General features: G+C 35.1%; 1 protein-coding gene across 2 annotated transcripts; it reads right to left on the bottom strand.

Moving 5' to 3' along the window:
* Positions 1 to 275: 275 nt before the first annotated feature.
* LOC124542301 (serine protease snake-like) lies at positions 276 to 23,871 on the bottom strand. 2 transcript variants are annotated; one of them, XM_047120266.1, is made up of 10 exons: positions 23,733 to 23,871; positions 15,282 to 15,366; positions 11,696 to 11,783; positions 7,578 to 7,679; positions 6,304 to 6,371; positions 5,271 to 5,431; positions 4,219 to 4,413; positions 2,883 to 3,072; positions 1,882 to 2,045; positions 276 to 498 (listed from the first exon to the last, which is right to left on the bottom strand). In XM_047120266.1, the coding sequence occupies exons 2-10, from the start codon at positions 15,340 to 15,342 to the stop codon at positions 325 to 327; spliced, it is 1,203 nt and encodes a 400-aa protein (XP_046976222.1). In that variant the 5' UTR covers positions 15,343 to 15,366; positions 23,733 to 23,871; the 3' UTR covers positions 276 to 324. The 2 variants fall into 2 exon arrangements, with proteins under 2 accessions (XP_046976222.1, XP_046976223.1); XM_047120267.1 differs by having other exon boundaries at positions 23,728 to 23,855.
* Between the last annotated feature and the right edge of the window lie 3,737 nt (positions 23,872 to 27,608).

Below are 27,608 nucleotides of genomic sequence, written 5' to 3'. Positions count from 1 at the left end.
GTGAAGGAAAACATCGTGAGGAAACCTGCATGTGTCTAATTTCATAAAAATTCTGCCACATGTGCATTTCACCAAACCGCATTGATACAGCGTGGTGGAATATGTTCCAAACCTTCTTAATGGAAGAGGAGGCCTTAGCCCAGGAGTGGGAAATTTACAGGCTTTTGCTTTACTTTACTTCGATCGTACCGATCAATCTCTATCGTGTCTCATATCAAGCGACATTGGCGAAATAGTCTGTGCCTTTTTGGCACAAAAGAAAAAAAAAATTGTTTATTTATTTTTTATTATAGTATTAAAAATATGAAACTATTATTTTTTTAATTATTCTCCCGGCCAGACGATGGATTCAATCCAGTCTAAATACATGGCGACTCTCGTGTACACTGCTGGTCTGCCAGATTCAGCACACCGGCGACCGAAAGAAGTAATGCCCACGATGTGGAAGATGCACTTGTTATGTGTTGACGCAACTTGGAGGGGGGAGCCTGAATCACCCTGTATATGGAAAAATACATATTGTTATTGGTTTACAAAAGAAACGTTCAAAATTATTACAAAAACGATTGTTTTTTTAGTTGATTCCAATGATGTTGTAGTAAACAGATATGTTATTAACGCGCAAAAAGTGAAGACTAGAAAACGTCCTAATTGGGACGTTTTCCTTTAGTCGTTTTACGTAGTAATACGTTATAATACATCATAATTACGTAGTAATACGTTTTGCGTAATTAAAACATCTAGTTATCCCTTTTACTTATTGTTTTTGTCAAGCTATCCTTTTTACTTGTAACGAAATGTAAAAATAAACGGTCGCCGACGCGGCACACTTTTTTCTGTTGTTTAGTATGGGTATAACATATCTGTTTATTAGAATATCATTGGTTCTGAATCTTATGCCTGAATTTACTCAGACTCACTTACCTTAACCCAAACCGGAACACGACCGTACTATGTATTATTGTTTGGTGGGTACGGTGATATCTTACCAATTAAAAATTATCTAATTGAGAAAGAGAAGTACAAATTAAATGGCTTTTATACGGATTTCCGTGTCACCAATATAGGATGTGATTCACGAGGAAGGTATAGGTGAATAATTAATTAAAAATGTTTAAATTGGGTGAATTATGATTATTAAAAAAAAATCTGATGAAGGTGTGTTTTTTGTTATATATTTACAGTTACATTTGAAATAGTTTGTATTGTTATATTTATTATCGTGTAAATTCTAATCAATTCGAAACTACTGTTATATTTCAGAATCAACTTGATTCTATATTAAGAATGAGATAGCTGCCAGTTTGTTTCAAATAAGGACAATACATTTATAGTAATGATATGAAAACTTGATGGTAAGTGATGACGCTGTAAGAAATATTAACTATCCCTTACATCGTCAATCGTCAACCTTGGCAATTAAGATGCTATGTCCCTTGTGCCTGTAGTTACACTGACTCACTCTTCAAACCGGAGCACAACATACTGAGTACTCATATTTGGCGGTTTAATAACTGTCATTAAGCAAGTGTAATATTTTTATATAGAATCTTCCATCAAGTTTCAGCATGACATCGTGAGGAAACCTGCATTTGTCTAATTTCAAAGAAATTCTGTCATATTTACATTCATCAACTCGCATTGGAGCAGCGTGTTGCAATATGCTCCTAACCTCCTCAAAAGGAGGAGGCCTTAGCCTAGCAGTGCGAATTTTACAGGCTACTGTTTTTGAATCAATGAAAAGGCTTTCAAATAAATACTTGCAAATGCAACAGTATAATTAGTAGCTATGTAAACCGACTCAGTACGAGTAACATTTACTAAAGCGTCGTATGAATAATTGGGAAAACAGGCTGTTACTGTATTTTATTGTCAACTTACTTGACAGGTATCCTTTCCTCCACGTAGCTCGCCAGCGCACATCTGGGTATCAACGAACCCTCCCCAGTGTCTATTGTGTGTGTCGTTTAAGAGCGCGTCGCAGTGGTCGTTTTCTAGTAACGTCAAGGACACCTTTTGTAGTTCCTTCGATGTCTCCCTATTACCTAAAAGCAGATGTTTTGGGAAATTATAGTATAGTCCAGTGAGTAAAGACATAGCTCCTCTAAAACTAGGGGAAGCTGGATTTTTGAACGAATCTTCCTTTTGTAATTTCTTAATAAAATTCCGCAGACATTTGTAACTTTGCCGTTTGGTAAATTCAAATCGTTTGTAAAAAATACATTGGTAAATAAGGCATATTATTCGATACAAGATTTTATAGTCAATAAAAAAGCGTGGAGTTTATACCTGTAGACTTCCAGGCGGGATATATTACAGGCATATATACCTAATGGTATTTAACTAACATGATTGTAACTTAGAAAAGACACACTGATACCATTAGAAGTTTCTAATGTGATGTCGTAAATTTATACATTTTTAGCGCTTACATTGTAAACCCTGGCTGAGCCCTCACATATAGATCAAAATAATATAACACAATAATGTAAACAACCTTAAAAACACCTTCAAAAAAGTTCGCATTGGTATCTCTTAAAGATAACCCACAATAAACATTTGTATCGATTACTTTTTACGAGAAATAATAGCTTATTTTCGAAGCGATTTTAATTAATACAACATTAATCCTTATACAATAAAGTACCTTAGATAAATTTTGCAATCAATATAGATCAGTATGGCCCTTACTGCATGTAATTTAAATGAATATCTTCGTAGATATTACAGATTTAAATCTCTGGGACATAGCGGTTTGTATTATAAGTCATTCTGTAGTATATTTAGCATCAGCTTTGCACCCGTGCTTTATATACCCGTATATCATAATACTGAACTATTACTCTCATTTTACATTTATGTTTCCGATGGGTTATACTTACGCGGGCTTGTCACTCCCCATCCTGTAGCCACAGCCTTTGTATGTCCGGGGAAGTCAAATTTGGTCCAAAGACACGCTGGTCTGATCGCTGATTCGAAGTCCACATCGCTATTCAGCTCGAACAAGGCTATATCGTTGTATTTTCCTGGAGATTTGTACCCAGGGTGCTTGTGGACGGTCTTTATTGGTATCTGCGGAAAAAGAGTTATCGTTATTTTGAAGAACAGAAAAGCATGTAATTTTTGCTCAAGTACAGTGACATTATTGGTGTTAGGGCTTTGTGCAAGCCCGTCTGGGTAGGTACCACCCACTCATCAGATATTCTACCGCCAAATAACAGTACTCAGTATTGTTGTGTTCCAGTTTGAAGGGTGAGTGAGCCAGTAACTACAGGCACAAGGGACATAACATCTTAGTTTCCAAGGTGGGTGGCGCATTGACGATGTAAGGAGTAGTTAATATTTCTTACAGCGTCATTGTCTATGGGTGTCTATGGGTGATGGTGACCACTTACCATCAGGTGGCCCATATGCTCGTCCGCCAACCTGTACCATATAAAACAATACTCGACCATCATGACCGAGTCATGATGCTCTTATGTCTTGCGCAACTGTTTAATTCTGTATATTTCTCCCCAATCTTCTTCATACTGTACCAAATGTTTTCAAACGGTATGAGATCTAATAAGTACCAGTATTAAGATGGCTTTCATACGAGGTGTTAATCGCCCCGTATCGCAAAATGGAAAAAATAAAAACCGTGTCGTTTATTTCGGAATTCCAATAAAATATTTCGAATATACGCGAAGATTCGCAACCCACTAGTATTAGTTAAACAAGACTTTTGCAAATGGTTATACCAAATATACTTGATGGTAAATAGTCACAATCAATAGACAACGTCATTGTAAGAAATATGAATCATTCCTTACATCACCAAACCGCTATCAACCTTGGCAACTAAGATATAAGTCTTGTAGATACTGGCTCACTCACCCTTCAAACCGGAACACAACAATGCCAAATCCTGTTGTTTGGCGGTATTTAGTTATTATTATGCAGCTGACGTTCTGTTTACCTATTAAATAAATTTACCAATTTATTTTAATTTTGCCCATGGATCTTCCGCCTCGCACAACCACTCTGTGGAACCAGCATTGATGCGTTTTTCCGAACCGATACGACTTCGGAACCTTCAAGAGCGTACTCCTTCCTTAAAGGCCAAGGCAAAGGCAAGTCCCCTGGTGTTATAGATGTCCATCGGCGGTGTTAATCACTTTCCATCAGGTAGCTCCTTTGCCCCCTATAATATCAAAAAGGTATGTAATATTGACTCACATCAACAGGACTGGCTCCGTCACTGACGGTTGGATCCAAGTTCTGATCGCCGAGTCGAACGATGGAAGGCTTTGGATCCTTCATCTTCGGGTTCTTGATGCAGTGACCAGCTGTCAGCACGAAGCGGGAGCTGATGAGGCTCCCCCCACATTGGAAGGCATAATTGCCCTCAATATCGATCCAGCCAATTGCAGCCTGTGAAATTAAATAGGCTTAGTCTTCATATCAATAAAGAAATTTTGCGGCAAGGTATCCGTTTCTATATTAAAATTCTACAGATATTTTTAACTTTGCCGATTCATAAATTCAAATAATTTGTAAAAAATACATTGGTAAAGAAGGCATATTATTCGATACTAGATTTTAAAGATGTAAAAAAAGCGTGGAGCTAATTCTTGTTGACTTCCAGGCAGGATATATTGTATACATATATAACTGTACTGTACTATACTGTACACATATTTAACTAACATGACTGTATTTTTAAATGTTGAAAAAGAGTACTACTGAGTTTCTTGGCGGTTCTTCTCGGTAGAATCTACTTTCCAAACCGGTGATAGCTTCACTTAATATAGTTGGTTAATGACGATTCAAAAGTGCTTGTAAGGTAAAGTATATTTTGATTTTGAATGAGTGGGAGTGGGTAGCGATTTAATTAATAAATAAATAGTAACGTAAAATAAAGTAAAAGGGGGTAAAACTGCCAAGATTTATGGTTACATTTTCATTCTTTCATTTCACATAATAATCTAATATTTTAGATAAATACACCAGCTTACATAGAACTCTAGAGCTGAGATTGCCCAGTGGTTAGAACGCGTCAAGCATATGTGTGCTTAATTTGTGTTTATAATTCTACTCGTGCTCGGCGGTGAAGGAAAACGTGAGGAAACCTGCATTTGTCTTTATATAAATTCTGCCACATGTGCATTCCACCAACCCGCATTGGAACAGCGTGGTGGAATATGTTCCAAACCCTCTCCTTGATGAGAGAGGAGGTTTAGCCCAGCAGTGGGAAATTTAAATTCCGTTTCTTTACATAGAACTCTTACCATGTGTGGGAATTCGCCCTGGATAGCGTTCTCCCCGCCCACGATGAGTTGGACGCTTTCATAATTACACTTGGGCGAGACCAGGGTCATTGCGTCAGGGTCCGGCATGAGGGCGATGAAGTTGACAGTCTGGGTCACGCCCCGACTGTATTCGTCACATTCTGTGGAACGAGAGTTACAATCAACACCATTACACAGTATAAAACAAAGTCGCTTACCGCTATCTGTCCCTATGTATGCTTAGATCTTTGAAATTACGCAACGGATTTTGATGCGGTTTTTTTTATTGATAGAGTGATTTGAGAGGAATGTTTCTGTATATAATACATGGACAATATAGTAAAGAAACACTGATCATTTCAGAAGTTTCTATTGTGATGTAAATAAACAAACTCTGTAGTATATTTAGTATCAATATTGCACCCGTGCGAAACCGGGGCGGGTCTCTAGTTAAGTTGAAAACTTGAAAACTACATTAACAGCCTGTAAATTTCCCACTGCAGGGGTAAGGCCTAATCAGTAACATTGACCACTTTGATAAAATCCGTGATAATCATTGTATGTGCATTAGAAGTAAGGATAAGCTTATAACGCCAAGTCTTCGACTCAGCAAAGTCAATAAATCATTCTTGGGGCAAGGTATAGGTTTATATAAAATACATTGGTAAAGAAGGCGTATTACTCGATACAAGATTTTGTAGATGATAAAAAAGCGTTGAATTAATACCTGTTGACTTCCAAGCAGGATATATTAATTTAAATAATTGTATTGACTAACATGACTTTTTATTTTTTAAATGTTGAAAAGAGTGACTACTGACTTTCTCGCCGGTTCTTCTCGATATAATCTACTTTCCGAACCGGTGGTAGCTTCACTTAATTGTTAAATGACGATTCAAAAGTGCTTGTAAAAGCCCACTTGAATAAAGTCTATTTTGATTTTGATCTCCTCTTGAGGAGGTTTGGAACGTATTCCACAACGCGTTGTGCCAATGCAGGTTGGTGGAATACACATGTGGCATTCCTTACTTACTTCGCTCGCTGAGGCGCTTATTCTGATTGTTATTTGTTTGAGAGAATTGATTCCAGACCGGTCTGCGACTGAAAATAATGGACATATCTGAATTTAATACTTATAGTTATAATCAAATTGATAAGAATACAGTACAGTCGGGGTAAGAAAAGGTTTGTCACCTTAAGATCTATTTTCGTGTGCACAGTGTGAGCGATAATCTGCTACCGATCGAGAATGACATATGGCGGCGCAGTGTCATTACAAGTCACATCTATCAAAGAGTACTTACTATGTATAGTACGACACAGCTTAGATGTAGGTATCTAGTGCCATCAATAGCCTTTTCTGTGCCCTGTGCGAGCTTCTATAACTGCGCCCTATTTAAGCAGACCCTTTGCCTATTTTACTGTCTCACTCACTAAAATTTAAACGCAGGTTCACTACTGCAAATGCATTGCCATTACTGAGAAGGCTCAGTGGAATCTTAACAAGAGCAAAATTCGTAAAACCGATCACACCCGAATTGAGTACGCTATCCCAAATATCAATATTTATTTCTTATGTGAATATGATCTTTACACAAACGTAATATCTTGTAATATTATATGACCTAATATATTCGTCAATTTGACGCGTCGCTTTAAACGCACTTGCTGTCTCGGGTCGAACTGACGCGGGAATCTATAGCGACGAATGGTGCGATAGGGAGCTATTTCTATTGGTTGTAAATCAGCATTAATCGGTTTTATTGAATTTGCCGATGCTACATCTAAGTTGTGTCGTACTGTAAGTTTAATTTCATATGCAGATGTCAGTTTAGTGCTTCAGATTCAAAAGGTACTAACAGTTTACGAATTGATAAAGGAATGAATTTGAAAACTGACGAAGGTTTTCTTACTCTGAATGCACATACATATATGGTTAGTTTTCTTTGGTCGTTCTACGATTAAAATCTCTACAGACTATAAAACGAAGTCTTCCCACTCGCTTTATGCTGTAGGTTGGCAAAGGAGCATATGGGCCATCTGATGGTAAGTGGTCACAATCACCCATAGACAATGACGCTGTAAGAAACATTGACTATTCCTTACATCACCAATGTGCCACCCTTGAGAACTAAGATGTTACGTCCCTTGCCACTGTAGTAACACTGACTCACTCACCTTTCAAACCGGAATACAGCAATACCAAGTACTGTTATTTGGTAGAATATCTGATGAGCGGGTGGTACCTACCCAGACGGGCACCAAACCACTGTATAAGTGTATAGTATATTATATATCATTTCTTACTCGAATATCTGTGCTGTGTTTAGTATAGAACTGCCATCACTGCAACAGACCAGTATGGACTCAAAGGAATGCGTGCAGAATGTTGGTTTAATCCCATTGTTTCTGTAAAACAAAATAAATTAATGTAATCTTACAAGAACTCCCCCCCCCTCCTCAAACAGGTGTCAGCGGAATCACATAAATAAGGCAGAACGCTTAGTGACGGGTTAATGTTCGGTTGTCTGTCGGTCGAGTCTGTTTGTATCGGTCGTGGTATTTACTGTTCTTACATACATACATACTAATTAAACGTCTATGTATTGAAATATTCTTGTAACTGATGAAAGTTATGTAGTGATGGTGGGTGAATTTCCCAGGAACAAAAATTACGTGGCATCAATGAAATCGGTACTATAAAACATGGTTATAATGTTCTAACATTTTTTTCTGGTTAGGTGATATAGTAATCTATGTGTAGCACTAAATATGAAGTTAAATTGGATTAATAGAAGCTCCAAAAAAAAAGTTACACCTCGAAATCTTTCATTGCCGTGTTTGTCCACACATTACCTCGATGTGTATTATACGTCATTGATAAAAATCTATTGGTTATTTATATTAAAACCAAGTTTTAATTGATACGTGAACAGTTAAAGTATTGTTACGGAATACATTTATTCATATATTTAAACAATACAAAGAATGGTTAATAAAAATACATTTGTCCTAGAACTACCTTTCATCGCCGTGTCCTAAATATATTTAAGAATATTGTTTTATCCAAGTCCTTAACTTGCGTCCACCACCGCTGTGCGCTAAACGTTGCATGATAGTTTCGCTCGGTGCTCCACGTGGAAGCAAGTGCATACGTGCCTACGTTTTCGCGCCATAAAGGTAAGTATTCGATTTTTATGTTACTGGACATTTTTTCTATCATCGCCGTGGATAGACCTAACTTCTATTTGAATAAGTTTGTCCTCTTGATTAGGCATTCGATAGAATGCCATTTGTCTTATGTTTATTTGTGACGTGTTAATTACTCGGAATAATTAATAGATTTTTGGCTACTTGATGTTTTTGCTTTAATTTTCATCGCCGTGCTCTCATTGCCATGGTTTCTGTGGCCAAAATTTGCTATGGCAATGAAAAAAAGACACGGTGATGAAACGAAATTTCATTGCCATGCCTTTTAAAACAATTTAGTTTCATTGCCATGAGCAGTTGTTTAATTTCCGTGACTTATGTTTTCATCGCCACGGTATGGTTAAGGAAAGAAACAATCTGTAGTGTAATTTCAACTACAAAATATATCTCCACGTTAACCTTACGAAATTATATACATTTGGACACAATAGACACTCAAACATACGCACACACAATCGCGCACGCACTTACACACGCACAAAGACTCACACACACGCACAAACTTACAGTCACACACACACATATATTAGAGTCTAATTATAAACATAATAATGGGTTGCTTATTTTTAGAAAACCAAGATGCCTAAACCGAAACTATCGGAAGAGGAGAGAAAGGAAAGAAGAAGATTGGCCGAACAAAAGCGACGTGAAAAATTAAGAAGCGACCCTGTTTTACGAGAGGAGTATTTAAAAAAAGAAGATGAATAGGCTATTTTGATTTGTGATGTACAAAAATATATCTTTGTGATCTAAGTTAAGATTGAAGTATAGATAATAATAATGAGACGAGTGAATTTGAAAGGCTGATATTCCTGTTAACAGTGCTATACTGTTAGTGTTAATTAGATGTAAGTGTTAATTAGAAAGGCTGATTGTATTCTATAATAAGATTTCTTTTTTGGAAAACGATGAACATACCAAGTTCACACCCTTTTGTATGGTTTATCTTTCTTGCTACACTACACATATCTATCATATCTAAAAACGAACCGTAGACAAAGAGTGTAATCTTGTTGAATCCAATACTGTAAGTCTGTATTAAATATAAGATTTAATAGAGAAAAGGTAAAAAATATTATGTTGATAATAAGGCTGTGATTAGGTAGGCCCTACAATTTGTCCAGACTTGATTTAATCATAATAAATAATTGTTTATTCGCGAATTGTAAAATTATGTTGTGTTAAGTATATATTGTTAGCAATACCTATTGCATACTTTAGAAAAGTTTATTTTTATTTTTTAATTTCTGTTCTGTTAATTTTTGTGTGAAAGAACTTAAAATAAATGATTGTGTTGCTTTGATTTTATTAAAATTTTGTTTAATTTTACTCCTATGCAAGAAGATTATTGAGAAGAGGGTAAAAAGAGTGCATGTGTATGTGTATGCCTTTCCCTCTCAGAGACATGGATGTGTCCATCCCAGGTAAGTATTAAATACATATAAAAATATCATGTGTTATTGGATTTTTTCATTACCGTGGATTGATTCTATCATTCCCGTGGCACAGTTCTTTCATTGCCGTGGACACATGTTTCATTGCCGTGCATCCATGTTTCATCGCCGTGGCACGAAATTTTTAATCTTGTATATCTAGTTAGTTTTTTAAGCTATCTGCTAGATATTAAGCATGAATACATATATTATCAAAAACTTGAATAAACACTATTTTTTCTTGTTCTAAAGTTGCAGAATAAAAAATCCACGGAAATGAAGATTTTATTGGACCTGTTGAAATTCACCCTGGTAATTGTGTTCAATTATAAATAAATAAAGATCTGAAAAGTATAGGTTAGTCATTCGTGTTATTTTTTTTTGTTTCATTAATCATAGGGTTTGTTAGAGTAACATAACATATTGCAACCATTTCCTTGCTAAGGCCTTGCAATATTTAAGGAGGTTAACAAAAAAGGTTCTTTATAACAAAAAAAACACCTTAATTAATTTATCGAATGGTTTCTTAGTAGAGAACCCACTAACTTGGACATTAGCATAGAATGATCAACGATCAGAGTGTCACTGTAGCTTATACAAAGTATCCTGTAATGTATCCCAAAGACACGGAGTATACTGCTGGTTGTTTAGTAGCCGTGTGTTGGGTATACTAGGCGTTCTAGGTACCAGTAAGTCACTCATAGTTAATCCTACAACAATAACAACAACAGTCTGTTGTTGTTTTTCCCAATGGCTAACGCCTTTTCTGCTTTGAGGAGAAGGTTTGGAACATATTCGACCACGCTGTTCCAATGCACACGGAATACACAAGTGGCAGAATTTCTATGACATTAGACACATGCAGGTTTCCTCACGATGTTTTCTTTCATCGGGCACGAGATAAATTATAAACACAAATAAAACACATGAATATTCAGTGGTGCTTGCCTGGGTTCGAACCCCAATCATCGGTTAAGATGCACGCGTTAACCACTGGGCCATCTCGGCTCTTAGCTTATCCTGGTTTAGACATAATGTTTAGAGTGATATAAAAAAGGTAAGGTACTATATAAGCCCTACTTCATAGAAAGGAATGCGTAAGAACTTAAGGGTTTTTCCAGCGAGATTTCCAGGGTTAGAAGAACGTGATTCTTAGACGAAGATTGCGGCTTCTAATCCAGCATATTATAACCGAATCTTCATATGCCTTTTGTTTTATATTTCATCTCGTGCGTCACTTGTGTCGGACGGAAATAAATGTGTATATCCAATAACTACATAGTATTTGTCTATTTTTGACAGAACCAATTCTTTGTATATCATATAAATATTATCTGTAGAGCCAGGCTAGTTTTAATCGAGAGTGCAAAGAGTTTCATCCCAATTAAACTCTGCAGACTGCCAAGTCTGCCGTCAATTGTCAGAAGGTCTCATAAAAGTCTTCACCGGTTTTTATGGGTACGCCACTCCGAGGTCCCGGCCTCCGAGTCGATGTAGATTACCATTAGTTGTCTACGTCGTCTCGGGTCTGGGTGTTTGTGCCGTCGTTACTTCTGATCTTCCACAACACAAGTGCGTTAGCTACTCACATTGGGATCAGAGTAATGTATATGATGTTGTCCAATATTTATTTTTTTGGGGTTATCAGAACATCGTCTACACCAGAGTGTTTGTTATGCTTAAGGGGTTATTGAATACTTATGACTATCAACAAAAACGTGTCATAGAATTTTAAGCTCTGTTAACTTAATTTTCATATGAATAAATCACAAAATCGCTTACTGGAAATCCTCTCTGGCCGATTGACATTTGGAAGCGAGTTTGCATACACCACGTGTGTTAGTATGCTTCACAACGCACGGTTCTCCCTCTGAAATCACAATAAAACAATTCCAATCAAATCAACAGCCTGTAAATTCCCCACTGCTGGGCTAAGATCTCCCTTGCACATGAATATTCAGTACTTGTCTGGGTTTGAATCAATCATCGGTGAAGATGCACGCGTTCTAACCACGCGGCCATTTCTGCTTTTTTAATAATACAATTAGAGCAAGTAAAAATTGATTCGTAGTCTTTTGCTCAGCTGGGTAGATGATTAGTACTGTTGTGTTACGGTTTAAAAGTTGAGTGAGTCAACGTAACCAGTCAAGTTGGTGAGATATTGGTGATTGTGAAAAGATTAAGATCTCCTACACAGTGGCGTAAATAGGGTGGTGCCATATGCCCAAACACAGGGCGTAGACTCTCGGGGGCGCAAGAATAGACTGGGCAGGACTATTGTTTTTTCGTTTTGCTCTTGTTAACATTCCCCTAGTATTCGATTCCAATACAAACGTACTTACATGATAGTATCATTAAAAATATACATCGCGCTCATTTTTTTTGGGAGCGCACGAGCGTATTTGTGTTTAGTGTTTATCGTTAATGGGCAACGCATTTGAAGTAGTGAACCTGCGGTTAAGTTATAGAAGCTCGCACAGGGCGCAGAAAGGGCTATTTACGGCACTGCCTACAGTAACTAATGTGTATTGTCAACTAGGAACCATCAGTGGAAGCATGAAGACAACGTATTATACTATTAATTAATCTAAATAATTTAGTTGCAAATAAATATTTATCCTTAAAGTTAATAGTAAAGTAAAGTAACAGCCTGTAAATTTCCCACTGTTGGCTAAGGCCTCCTCTCCCATTAAGGAGAGGGTTTGGAACATATTCCACTACACTGTTCCAATGCGAGTTGGTGGAATGCACATGTGGCACAATTTCGATGAAATTAGACATATGCAAGTTTCACGATGTTTTCCTTCACCGCCGAGTACGTGATGAATTATAAACACAAATTTAGCACATGTATATAGTGGTCCTTGCCTGGGTTTGTACTCGCAATCATCGGAGAATGCACGCGTTCTAACCACTGGGCTACCTCAGCTCTTAAAGTTAATAGTCTGAAAAATCAGACTTACTTCGTGTAGCCATCGTTTCATTTGATAATGAAACGATGAGACAAAAATCGACTTACACTAATACTATAATTAAAGATTATTTTATGTGGTCATAATATTTGAAACCGGTACAGTACGACATAACATAGATGTATCGGCAAATTCAATAAAACCAATTACTGCCGATTCACACAACTAATAGAAACAGCTCCCTATCGCGCCATTCGACGCTTTTCGTCGCTATAGATTCTCGCGTCAGTTCGACCCGAGACAGCGAGTGCGTGTAAATCGACGTGTCAAATTGACGAAAATATTAGGTCATATGATATTACAAGTTATTACGTTTGTGTAAAGATATTCACATGAGAAATAGATATCTATTGATAATTTGGGAGTTCTGTCGTACTACACATATATTACCTTTCAATGGTAGATTTACCAATAGGCTAAGTAAGCTGGAGCCTAGGGCGGCAAATTTTGCCCAAATTTGTTAATATTTTACAGAAATAAAAAAAATATAAATCATATAACCTAGTTTATAATCATACTAATAACGGGAAGAAGCCGATGTAATGAGGACGATAGAACACAAATCATATTATCATATTGCAATTTCAGAATAAATTTAATGAATATGATTGGGAACTAAACTAACGTATTGAATTTCAAAAGTCAGTGGGGGGCGGCAAAAATTGAATAGCCTACTAGCGGCAAATTTGTAAATCCGCCACTGTTACCTTTTTAAAAGATTAAGCTGTCACAGAAAAATGAAAAGAGGTTTGTGTGGTATTGAGAAAAAAGATTCTGTCATCCTGAATATATACACAAATAATAATTATTGGCGTAAATACAACTTGTGGTTTCTGTTAAGTTGCTGATGATAACAATAATTGAATTTACTATATTATCCTGTATGCACACAATAGCCTCCATTTTTTATCTGTGGTATTATTATAATTAAATTAACATTGTTCGAAATGATATTTTATTAATATATATGTAGTTTTATTTATTACTTGCAAACGAGTTTATGAAACTAAGTTAGCAATATTTATTATAATAATTGAAATATGTACATTATTTTCCTTTTGCTTGTGTTGCAAAGGGCTATTCGCGGAATCTATAACCTAGGAGCTAAAGAATCGTTAATGAATATATTTAAAGAAATCAAGATATTGACTGTTGCTTCTCAATATATATTCTGTAATGTTATGTATGTACGAAATAAAATTTTATGAGAAAATGTGATACTCATAGCATTGGTACAAAGAACAAACACAAACTTGTTACTCCTGTTACTCGACTACATAGAGTCAGTAACTCCTTTGTGGGGCAATGTATACGATTTTACAACAGGATCCCAGAAAGCGTTCAAAATGCCTCTGTTGCCAAATTAAAAAAAAAAATATTAAGGAACGCTTGTGTGCAAAAGGTTATACAATTAATGACTTTATGATCGATAGCACACCAGCTGTGTATCTCTTGACGGTTCTTCTCAGGTCAGGGTTTTTTCTTTTAAGAACCGGTGGTACTGTTTCAATTGACCATCAATAAGAAAGTGTAATACTTCCATATTTAATGAAGCAATTTGAGTTTGAGTTTGAAAAATTGTACGGAAATTCGTTATTTTTTAAGTTAGTAACATGACATTTGATTTTTAGTCTGCTGATAAAAATGTAGATATGTATTTAAGCGTTGCTGCATCTTCTATCCCTAAGGGGGTAAAATAAGGGGAAGATTATATCAGTCAGTCATGTTTTAAATTAGAAATATGAACCTTTATTGTGGGTATACTTAATAAAAATGAGGATTTAAACGTTTCTCGAAATGCTTACCTTAAGGGGGCAAATAGGGTTTGACATTTCGTATTCAGTATCAGACTAATCTGTCAGCAAGTCCGACATTTTTGAAGTTAGAAGCATGAAACTTTATTTTTGGGTTACTGATTACAAATACGAAGATTGGTAGGGCTTTGTGCAAGCTCGTCTGGGTAGGTACCATCCACTCATCAGATATTCTACCGCTAAATAACTGTACGCAGTATTGTTGTGTTCCGATTTGAAGGGTGAGTGAGCCAGTGTAACTACATGCACAAGGGGCATAACATCTTAGTTCCCAAGGCTGGTGGCACATTGACGATGTAAGGAATAGTTAATACTTCTTACAGCGTCATTGTCTATGGGTGATGGTGACCACTTACCATCAGGTGGCCCATTTTCTCGTCCGCTCAACTATACCATAAAAAAGATACATATTTAAGATTGTTTAGGGTTACCCTAAGAGATGAAATACACCCTAAGGTTTTAAATTAACGTAATAGTTTAACTTAATCTGTAAACATCTTACCATATTTATAACTTATACACGTACAAACACGCGGGCTAAAAGCTATTGTTAAAAATATTACTATAGTAATTAAAACTTACCATTTTGCGAAGTTCCAAATTGGGCCCTTACTAGAACTAAAAAACATAACGCTAGTAGCATCTTCCACGGAGGTAATACTTAGACCTGAAAAATCAAAATGGCTGAATTAAAACAGGTGTTAGAGAGTTACCCTAGCCTTCAATACGGTGTCATGACATTTGATTCTATATTGTTATATATTTTTATATATTGTTGTTATAATTTGTATCACATTATTATTGCATATTATGAATATAGCAGGGGCTACTGAATTTACTTTATTATATACAATTATTATTGTAATTAGTTGATCAATAATTTGTAAAATTGTAATTAATATTATTTTATATGGTATAGCGTTTAATACTGGCATGTAACACTATTTATTTTAAATACGATTGAGCTGTCATTAGAAAACAATTGGACGATAGCGGGGCATTGTAACAAAAGATAGAGAGATTGGAGCATCATTGTAAAACGATAATATTATTTTGGCCCGAACTACTGAAATAGCATAGGTTTTATTATTATTTACGGTCTTACTGTACTGCTTATAGTGAAATGTTTTAGACCTTACCAGTGTCAGTAAAGAAAGTATTTATATATACTATTATATGTACTATAATATGACACATATTCACGTCATCGTGCAAGGACTGTTTTATAATGTACTGGATGTTATGTGAGCCAAGGTGGCCCAGTGGTTAGAACGCGTGCATCTTAACCGATGATTGCGAGTTCAAAGCCAGGCAAGCACCACTGATTGTACATGTGCTTAATTTGTGTTTATAATTCATTTCGTTCTCAGGGGTGAAGAAAACATCGCGAGGAAACCTGGATGTGTCTAATTTCATCGAAATTCTGCCACATGTGTATTCCACCAACCCGCATTGGAACTGCGTGGTGGAATATGTTCCAAAACCTTATCCTCAAAGGGAGAGGAGGCCTTTAGCCCAGCAGTGGGAAATTTACAGGCTGTTGTTGTTGTTTTATTGGCTGTTGTCCCCGGTTTTGCACTTCAAATTAACTTAAAACATTACGTTGAATGATAATACAAAGAGGTTACATCTTTGTTTCCAAAAACATAGCCTATGTCCTATGTGACGCTCTGAACTATTTGTGTACCAAATTACATTAAAATCGGTTCAGTAGTTTTGGTGTGAAAGATTATTTTATTTAATAACACCTTGTCTTCTCTGCTATTATAAAAAACGAAGTCGCTTCTCGCTGTCTGTCCCTGTGTATGCTTCTTTAAAACTACGCAACGGATATTGATGCGTTTTTTTTATAGATAGAGTGATTTGAGAGGAAGGTTTATAAGTATAATACATGCACAATATAGTAGGGAAACAGTGATCATTTCTGAGGTTTCATAACATTGTAAGTGTAATTTTGAGTATCCCTTCTCACTCTTCAACTTGTTACTCAAAATCTTTTACAATTAACGCAGCACGCTTATGGAACTCCTTGCCCTTAGCGGTACGTCGAGCTAAATCCCTAGAAATATTTAAACGTCGCATTTTCGAATATTATATTGATACTTGAAATCGTATTTTCATCCCTTACCTTTCTCCTCCTCCAATCCTCATTTATTTTAAAATTGTGTGTATGTTTTTCTTACTAGTTATGTGTGTATTTTCTCATTATATATGTATGTATTATTTTTACTACTTTATTATGTTTGTATTATAGTACACCTCCACCCTAAATTTATTTATTTATTATAATGTCCTATGCCAACCGGTTGCCTGGAAGAGATCGCTCTTCTAGCGATAAGGCCGCCGATTGTATACTCTATAAAATTTTTTTTTTTTTTTTTCTGTTTTAAAATTTTATGTACTTTGCTTGGTGTACAATAAAGTATATTTCATTCATTCATTCATTCATTCATTCATTGTAAACGCAGGCTGAACCCTACTAGATAGATCAAAATAATACTGTATAAGTTAGTTTTTAATAGCTTTTAATATTCAGATACATAGCATATTATGATTAAAAATTGTTCATATTATGTTATTTATGAGTAACAGATAAATATCAGATTTTCCCTATGTTTAAAGCTCGTTGAATAATAAATAAATTGAATATAAATACGACGATTAATAAAACGACTTCAAAAAAACCTTTTCTTCATGTCGTTTTCTTAATTCAATTTACTAACAAACTGGCAAATGGATAATTTGATGGTAAGTCACTAAGGACAAATCTAGCGTTTTATAAAACATCAGCTATATTTTCTATCCAGTGTTGTATTCAACCTTAGCGCTTTTAGCACCAAAATTAAAAAATGCAATAATAATACAACAATGAAATCAAATTGAGAACCTTCTTCTTTGTATATTTACGATGCTTGGGAGAAATCACAGAATGCTATTGGAGTATTCTGTGATTTATCTAAAGCATTTGATTGTGTAAAACACGAGACGCTTCTTTATAAGCTCAAATATTACGGCGTTAAAGGTAGGGCTCTTGATCTCATTGCCTCATACTCCAGTCAAAGAATCCAGCAAGTTTTCATTAATGGAATAAAGTCTACTGGATCTACGTTAAAAATTGGTGTTCCACAAGGTTCAATTTTGGGTCCCTTTCTATTTCTAGTATATATAAATGACCTTCCTTTCTTTGTTAAAGGTATTTGTGATATAGTGTTGTTTGCTAACGATACTTCACTGATTTTTAAGGTTGACAGGAAAAAACTGACTATGACGATGTGAACGGTGCCTTATCACAGATACAAGATTGGTTTAAAGTAAATAATTTGGTTTTGAATACTCAAAAAACAAAATGTGTAGTTGTTACCCTACCCAATGTTAGAAAGCAAAATTATAATATATCTTTGAGCGGTGGCCCACTTAATGTAGCCGATACTACGGTGTTCTTGGGAATAGAATTGGATTCCAGACTTCAGTGGAGTCTCCATTTGTCGTCCCTAACGGGGAGACTCAGCTCCGCAGCATACGCGGTTAGAAAAGTTAGACAACTAACTGATATTGATACTCGTTTAGTTTATTTTGGTTATTTTCACAGTATTATGTCATATGGCATATTACTTTGGGGTAATGCTGCAGACATTGAATCGGTCTTTACTTTACAAAAGAGAGCAATCCGGTTTATTTATAATCTTGGAGCTAGAGACTCTCTTCGGGATGTCTTTAACAGAGTAGGAATACTCACTGTTGCGTCGCAATATATTTACAACAATATCATGTATATTCACAGTAACATTGATCACTTTGATAAAATCAGTGATAATCATTGTATGTGGACTAGGAGTAAGGATAAGCTTATATCGCCAAGTTTCTGACTCCGCAAAGTCAATAAATCTTTCTTGGGGCAAGGTGTCCATTTGTATAGTGGGCTTTTACAAGCACTTTTGAATCGTCAGTTTACAATTAAGTGAAGCTACCACCGGTTCGGAAATTTAGATTCTACCGGGAAGAACCGGCAAGAAATTCAGTAGTTACTCTTTTTCAACATTTAAAAAATACAAAGTCATGTTAGTTAATACAATTATTTAAATTAATATATCCTGCCTGGAAGTCAACAGGTATTAATTCCACGCTTTATTATCATCTACAAAATCTTGTATCGAATAATATACCTTTTTGACAGATAATCCAAATGGCGGAAAAATTAAATTACTTTCTTTTATTGTCACTGGATTAATTCCTCAGGAATAAAGATGAAATTCTCGTTTTAAATTAAGTTAAAATTATCTTTCAATATATGGTTTAAATTATTTTTGATTTTGTTGTAAAATATTAAGTTAAGTTTTGAATCTGACCGGTTTTGTTTTGAATTAATTTTATTGTTAACAGATCAAATCTATTCGCACGTTTTACATTTGTTTTTTTTTTTCCTTATTAACAGTCACAGCGCCGCTCTCTACTCAGCCAAAACTTATATCCGCTCTCAAAAATTAATAAAATATTTTATCTTAACAATTTAGTAAATTGTAATCAATAATTATCTTTAATTTGATGGAGCTCTACAAAATGAGACCATACCCGATCTTCTACGTGCAGCGATCGTCCCATAATCACACATATAATATATACATATAATAAAATTGGAGTGTCTGTTTGTAATATTAAGATAGCCCTTTTTTACTCAATGCAAATGTATGTATACACGGTACATAAACTAAAAATAACATTTTTTACAATTTTTGTCTGTCTGTTCCAGCTTTATCTCTGGAACGGCTGCACCGACTTTCACTGGCAGAAAAATGATATACTAAGGAGTAACTCAGGCTACAATAATATATTTTTTGTTAAATTCAAACGCATACAAGGTCACGGGCACAGCTAGTCACATATATAATTATATGAAGATTTTACGTGTATGTTAAAACAATATCTCGTTTCGAAATCTCTGAGAAATGTATGTTTCGAGGTCCCCAGTTCGATTTCAAAGAAAGTTTGTGAATTAATAATGTTCCAGTAATAACGACCTCATGTCCTCATTATAATCTGTGCCATTTTGCGATTCTTTTATTTAAAACAAAATGTCCGCCAACTTTCATTTTACATATAATTTTTGATAAAATTGTCATTTGTTGATGTCGACAGGGCACAGATTTTTTCGCTAATGTCATGTGTTAGAAGATTTGTTGGCGAATGATCGGAACCTATAATACAGGTTTAATTTAGTATCGTATAAACGAATTTAACAATTGACATTAATTTAAAAGTTTAAATAATAGGCTGAATGAAGAAGGCTCTGAATAGGATTGACTTAAATTAAAAAAAAAATATATTCTTTAATTTTTTATGTAATTTCAAAGATCTAAGCACACATAAGGTCAGATAAGTGGTAAGCGACTTTGTTTTATACTATGCATAATATATTGTTATAAAATTAAGTTGTGAATAGTCCAATTTAGTGTAATACTTTTTTATATAGATAGAATACTAAGAATTATTAATAATTTTCCTCATTATTAACTCTTAATGTTTGTGTTGTTCTAGGTTAGGGGTTAATAAGGAAATAGGTAGTACTATGTTAGTCTTTAATATTTAATGAAGTTTGTCATCTCAACCGTACCGATCAATCTAATTCTCTCTCCTTTTTTATGGAATAAATTGGTGTACGAGCATATGGGCCACCTGATGGTAAGTGGTCACCATCACCCATAGACAATGACGCTGTAAGAAATATTAACTATTCCCTACATCGTTAATGCGCCACCAACCTTGGGACCTAAGATGTTATGTCCATTGAGCCTGTAGTTACACTGACTCACCCTTCAAACCGGAACACAACAAAACTGCGTACTGTTGTTTAGCGGTAGAATATCTGATGAGTGGGTGGTAACTACCCAGACGGGCTTGCACAAAGCCCTACCACCAAGTAACCTACATGACATTGGCGAAATAATCTGTGCCCTGTCATTAAACTAAGAATTTAATTGAATTTGGGCAATTTTTGTTTTTGGGGCAAGGTATTTATTTCTATAATAAAATTTCACAGACATTTTTAACTTGGCCGTTCGATAAATTCATCATCATCATCAATCATTTGTAAAAAAGCATTGGTAAAGGTGAATAAGACATTCGTAGATAATGTCAAAATATCGAGGTCCAACGGATAAAAATAAAAACATGGTAAATATCCCGTAGTTAATAACTGTAATCATAAAAATAACCAATTCAAATTCGAAACGCTCGGCCCTTGGAGTAGTGGTGCAAAAAGCTTCATCAAAAGTATAACACCTCGCCTCATTGCCTCCACTGGTGACAGGAGGGTTCGTTTGCCCAGAGGATCGGAATTGCGATTCAACGGGGAAACGCTGTTAGCTTTCTTGCCACCATTGCACGCGGTCAAGATTTATACAGTAACTAGTTTTAGTTCATATTTGTATATTAAATATTATGTTTATAAAAAATATTACATGTTTTATTTCATTGTTAATTTAAAATCTTATACTTATTGGTAAAGGATTATTCAATACAAGATTATAGAGACGATAAAAAAGCGTGGAATTAATACTTTTTGATTTAGGTTGTTGATTTCATAGGATATATATAATTGTATTTAACTAACATGACTGTATTTTTAAATTTTGAAAAAGAGTAACTACTGAGTTTCTTGGCGGCTCTCTGTAGAATCTACATTCGGAACCGGAGGTAACTTCACTTAATACAGTTGCTGAAAGACGTAAAAGTGCTCGTAAAAGCCTACTTGAATAAAGTTTATTTTGATTTTGATTTTTTAAACTAATTCTTCAGTGTGTCTGTTTGTATACGATAGATTTACACGATGATTTTCTAGCATATTTCATAAAGTTTAATCTGAATAAATTAAAATTATTGTTGGAAAGTCACGCAGACTAATAGCTGAGCTTATGCGTTAACTAATACAGTTATACGTTTAGTACGACACAACTTAGATGTAACATCAGCAATATTCGTAAAAGCGATCACATCCGAATTAAGTACGCTATTCCAAATTATCAATATTCATTTATTATGTGAATATGACCTTTACACAAACGTAATAACTTGTAATATCACACGACCTAATATATTCGTCAATCTGACACGTCGATTTACACGCAGTAGCTGTCTCGGGTCGAACGCAGGCATCTATAGCGACAAATAGCGTCGAATGGCGCGATAGGGAGCTGTTTCTATTGGTTGTAAATCGGCAGTCATCGGTTTTATTGAATTTGCTGATGCTACATCTAACTTGTATTACATCGAGTCTTCCTAAGTTAAATGAAATGAAAAATATTAGACTACTTAAAAGTCGATTAACGATTATATCATGTAGTTATAATTATTGGTATATTTGGAGCCGGTGTCAGCCACGGTGCCCTTGCCCCAACAATCAAAAGAAAGAAGCGATACGAGCCCCTTGATTGATCCAGTATATTATTGTGTAAAAGGTAATTTGTAAAAAACATATTTGTTAAAGTATTCTCGTATTGTTTTTTGATAGATATACTGTAGGGTTTTATTGGCTGACACCGACTCCAAATATAACAATAATTATAACTACATGATATAATCGTTAATCGACTTTTAAGTAGTCTAATATTTTTCATTTCATTTAACTTAGGAAGACTCGAAAAAATATGTTGAATACGCAATTATTTTTATTACTTTTTCGTGCATATTCATTTGTTTTAAAATAGTGTTTTGTTTGAAGTCGGTTTTTCTTTTTGTTAAAATATTTATTTATTTTTTGATTTTAAGTGAAGCTGATGTTGACTAACTAATTTTTTTTAATATGAATAGATTAAGCGTTCCGTTTATATGAGTCAGAAACTACTTCGAGGACAATTTCGAAGGAAACTTGCGAATAAAGCAAAAATAGACTTTCGAAAATGCGGATTTAATTCGTCACGCGGCGTAAACTACAAGGATCCCTCGAAAGAGCTGTAATCGAACTCAGCAAAAAAACTTTGAAAAAGACCAACTATATTTCGTATATCATATGACATCACATCACATACACAAAATTTGATTAAAGATAGTAAGAATTTCTGCCCCATATCGCACCCTAACTGCGAGCCGTATAGGAGTTCCATCACTACATAGTATAAAACAAAGTCGCTTTCTCTGTATGTATCTTTAAATCTACGCAACGGATTTTGATGCGGTTTTTTTTAAAAGATAGTGTGATTCAAGGGGAAGGTTTGTGTATATAATACATGAACAATATAGTAAAGAAACACTGATAATTTTAGAAGTTTGCGATGTGATGTCGTAAATAAACAAATTCTGTAGTATATTTAGTATCAGTATTGCACCCGTGCGAAGCCGGGGTGGGTAGCTAGTTGATTATAATATTCGACTATGATAATTACATAAACATAACCACATTACGGAAGGTGACTCAAATATCCAAATAACCTATAAATAAAAGATTCGACTGAGTATCGCTAACGTGCTCCTCAGAATTGTTCCCTTCCCTTCCGTTCCGTTACTTTGTCATGGATCCTGTGCTCAGAACCTTACCAAACTTTCACCAAATTACCCTTGAAGTATATATTTATAATAAAAAAAGAATTATCAAAATTGGTTAACGTGATTTTCAGTTATTCACCTATTTGTCGCGCATATACATAATGAGACTGAGAGAGAGAGATGAGACATAAGACTTATGTCGTTTTCATATGGATACCATCATCGGAAAAAAATAAAAAAAAATGGGACCCCACGGGAAGCACTACCTTTCAAACAAAAAAAAAATTATCAAAATCGGTCCACCCAGTGAAAAGTTATGAGGTAACAAACATAAAAAAAAAATACAGACGAATTGATAACCTCCTCCTTTTGGAAGTCGGTTGAAAATCCGTTTCGTAATTTCAAAGATCTAAGCATACATAGGGCAAGACAGTAAGCAACTTTGTTTCATACTATGTAAATGTTTTTTTGACACGAACATCAAAATTTTTAAAAGGTCAACTTACATTATAAGTAATACACAACTTAAGACGTTTTAACATTATAACTGTACCTCACCTGGATTCCTTTGTTTATTAACACTATGTTTAAATAACTTCACAATACGTATTTTATTTATTTATAAAAGAATTAGTTTATAAATACACACGTCCGTGTTTAATGCGTATCATTTTGTTGTAAGACTGGTTAGTTTTGATCGCTTATTTTCCTTACTTAGTTGAGTTACTAAGACGCATAACACACGCAGCGAAAAAACGCTACAAAAACGTTAAAACCGCGTCTGATAACATTAATCCATTGTATATACTTGGTGGTAGGGCTTTGTGCAAGCCCGTCTGGGTAGGTACTACCCACTCATTAGTTATTCTACCGCCAAATAACAGTAATCAGTATTGTTGTGTTCCGGTTTGAAGAGTGAGTGAGCCAGAGTAACTACAGGCACAAGGGACATAACATCTTAGTTCCCAAGGTTGGTGGCACATTAACAATGTAAGGAATAGTTAATATTTCTTACAGCGTCATTGTCTATGGGCGATGGTGACCAGTTACCACCAGGTGGCCCATATGCTCGTCGGTAAACCTATACCATAAAAAAAATGTATTTGTAATTTTACAAAATGTATTCACTATAAAAAATATGTTTTATATACAATAACAGCCTGTAAATTTCCCACTGCTGGGCTAAGGCCTCCTCTCAGTTTGAGGAAAGGGTTTGGAACATATTCCACAACGATCTTCCAGTGCGGGTTGGTGGAATACAAATGTGGTAGAATTTCTATGAAATTAGACACATGCAGGTTTCCCCACGATGTTTTTCTGATGACGAGATGAATTATAAAAACAAATTAAGCACATTAATATTCAGCGGTGCTTGTCTGGATTTGAACCCACGATCATCAGAGCTATGTCGGCTCCTATTTAATAATCTGTCCTTAAATGATTTTGATTTTAATGTCAGCCATGACAGTTGTCGTACATATTTGAAAATAAATAAGAGAATGTTCTTTTTTGATATTGCTATTGATATTTTCAAATCGTTTGTAAAAAATACATTGGTTAAAAAAGACATATTATTCGATACAAGATTTTATAGATGATAAAAAAGCGTCGAATTAATACCTGTTGACTTCCAGGTATTACATTACATTATATACATATATAAATTGTCAGGGCCGTATTTAGGGGAGGGCAACCGGGGTAACTGCCCTGGGGCCTCCACATTAGTGGGGGCCACATTTTACAGCAAGTTAACAAATACCGAGATATAGTCAAATTATAATAATGTTATTATTTAATATTTTAAAAGTTAACGATACAAGTAAATAAATCATAGCTTAGTGATTGAAATGAAAAAGTAATTAATTCATGATAATATAATTATTAGGTTGTTCACGCTTCTGTTTGTCTAGGGCCCCCACTGCTTTGTGGCCCGGGAGCCTCCAGACCTTTAAATCCGACTCTGTAAATTGTATTTAACTAACATGACTGTATTTTTAAATGTTGAAAAATAGTACCGAGTTTTTTGGCGGTTCTTTTCGATAGAGTACTTTCCAAACCTACTGCTTTCAAAAGTGCTTGTAAAAGCCTACTTGAATAAAGTTTATTTTGACTTTTGATTTTGCATAATACTTGAACGATACAAGCGTTTAATAAACGCCCATTAAACGCTCCGTTTGTAAACAGCCTTATGTTATAACAGGATGAATACAAGTTTTTACACGACTAGTATTTTCCCAGAGCGTTGTTGTATTATAATGAGATGGACATATTTTTGTTTAGATTTTGAAATACCCATATTTAAGATGATAATTCAATATTTCTAATTTTGGAAAGACCAAATTTAAGACATGCAGGTTTCCTCACGATGTTTTCCTACACCGAGATGAATTTATACACAAATTAAGCACATGAATCAGTGGTGCTTGCTTGGGTTTGAACCCGCAATCATCGGCTAAGCACCAGTTCTATCTTGACTGGTCTTAAATAAATAAAGTCAATAGTCTCTAGTCAGTTTCCGTTTGCATACGGTAAATAGAACGTTTTTGGGCAATGGCATAGGCATATATAATAAGATACCGGGAAATATAATTAATTTACCATTTTTAAAATTTAAAAAGATTATTAAGACTAACTTAATAAATAATATTCATTAAAAGAGTACTTTTAAGAAAGAAACGCCTGGGGTTAGGCTCGGGTTCCATCATAGAACAGTAATTACTGTAAATAACAGCATTGTAAATCTGTTTATTTGAAAAGAGCAACTATGCGAGTTTCTTGCCGTTTCTTCTCGCTAGAAGCTGCTTTCCGAAACGATGGTAGTGTTTAATTATTGACGATTCAAAAACGCTTCATTGTGAAGTTTACTTGAATAAAATTGATTTGATTTTGAATATTAAATAGTAATTATTACAGATTATTATTATTTATTGATTATTCCTCGAAGGCATTTCATTAACAATCTGGTACAGCGAGGTCACAGATTCTATGATAACTTATCTTCAGACAGAACTTTTGACAGGTCCACTTTCAGGGAAGCAACCGGGGCAACCGCCCTGGGGCCTCTACGTGAAAGGGGCAAAATACCTAGACATAATCAAATTATGTTAAAGATACTAATTACTGTTTTATAAGTTACCGATACAAGTGAATAGGCTATTTGACTGGTTTTTAAAATCCAGGTTAAGGAACCCAGTAAAAGTAGATTTTTTTATTTCTAGTACATATTTGCTGAAAAATATCATATTAAATATTCCATATTTAAATAGCGCGCGAAAACGCTACTTGGACAATATGGCGCTGCAATGGGGTCGGTGACGTCACTTTCTTGTATTTTATCTGTGGTACATATAGTACAAAAGCAAAGTTTACAAGAAAGTGACTTCATCATAAGCCCAGCCAATCAGGAGCGTTTTGTGTCACGTGACAAACGTTTGAAAAAATGCATTTTTATTGATTGTTTTTTGAATAAATTAAGTATTATTTTCAAGTTTCGTTAGTAAATAACCATTTTTAAACTCATAATACACTGATTCCAATAATTCACAATTTATTTTTCGCATTGTCAAATAGCTTATTGTAGCTTTCTTTATGAATTAAATATATAAATTTGCCTGTGTGTACAATAAACTCGTTCTTTGCTGCCGTTATTATAGTGCAACGGTAAATGAAACGTCTGCGCTAATTATGGATTTTAAGTCTAATTACAGAGTAATTAGCAACCCTAAGAGCTAGCGCGCACTGGTGACTTTTGTCACGGTGACCTTAAAGTATTTGTCACTGTCACGTCACGTTTCCAAAGCGGAGTGCGCTCATTAATAGAGACAGTGACGAAACATTTTCGAAATCGAAGTGTCATTTGCCACTATGGATTTCGAAGAGACGGTCGTTCTCTGTGAACTCGTGAGAATCGGTACTAATTTCTTCCCACGCTTTAATTTTCACGTAAATATCTGAATACTCTTTCATTTTTTTATCATAAAGAGCTGGTCTCTTTTCCGCTTCTTCTATTAGAACATCATTATCAGTATTGTCTTCACGAATGTTTACGTTTTGAATAGATGGTGACGCCATTTCTTCGTGGTAGGGCTCTGTGCAAGCCCGTCTTTGTAGGTACCACCCACTCACCAGTTATTTTACCGCCAAATAACAGTACTCAGTATTGTTGTGTTCCGGTTTGAAGGGTGAGTGAGCCAGTGTAACTACAGGCACAAGGGACATAACATCTTAGTTCCCAAGGTTGGTGGCACATTGACGATGTAAGGAATAGTTAATATTTCTTACAGCGTCATTGTCTATGGGTGATGGTGACCACTTACCATCAGGTGGCCCATATGCTCGTCCGCCAACCTATTCCATAAAAACAAAAGTCGGCAGTCAAAGTGCAGATAGCGAAAGACTGACGACGAGAGTGACAAATTTGACGCTAGCGGACAC

This window comes from Vanessa cardui, chromosome 30 (genome assembly GCF_905220365.1).
Source record: "Vanessa cardui chromosome 30, ilVanCard2.1, whole genome shotgun sequence".
NCBI lineage: Eukaryota > Metazoa > Arthropoda > Insecta > Lepidoptera > Nymphalidae > Vanessa > Vanessa cardui.
The sequence above is the reverse complement of the archived record's forward strand: the minus strand, read 5'-3'. Positions and strand labels throughout refer to the sequence as shown.

Bases quoted from the DNA above. Each gene is read 5' to 3' on its own strand.
- LOC124542301 (XM_047120266.1), bottom strand. From the start codon at position 15,342: ATGCTACTAGCGTTATGTTTTTTAGTTCTAGTAAGGGCCCAATTTGGA. The intron at 11,784-15,281 runs GTAAGTTTTAAT...TTGTGATTTCAG, and splicing joins ATTTGGAACTTCGCAAAATG to AGGGAGAACCGTGCGTTGTG. The intron at 499-1,881 runs GTAAGTTGACAA...TTCCATATACAG, and splicing joins GAGGAAAGGATACCTGTCAA to GGTGATTCAGGCTCCCCCCT.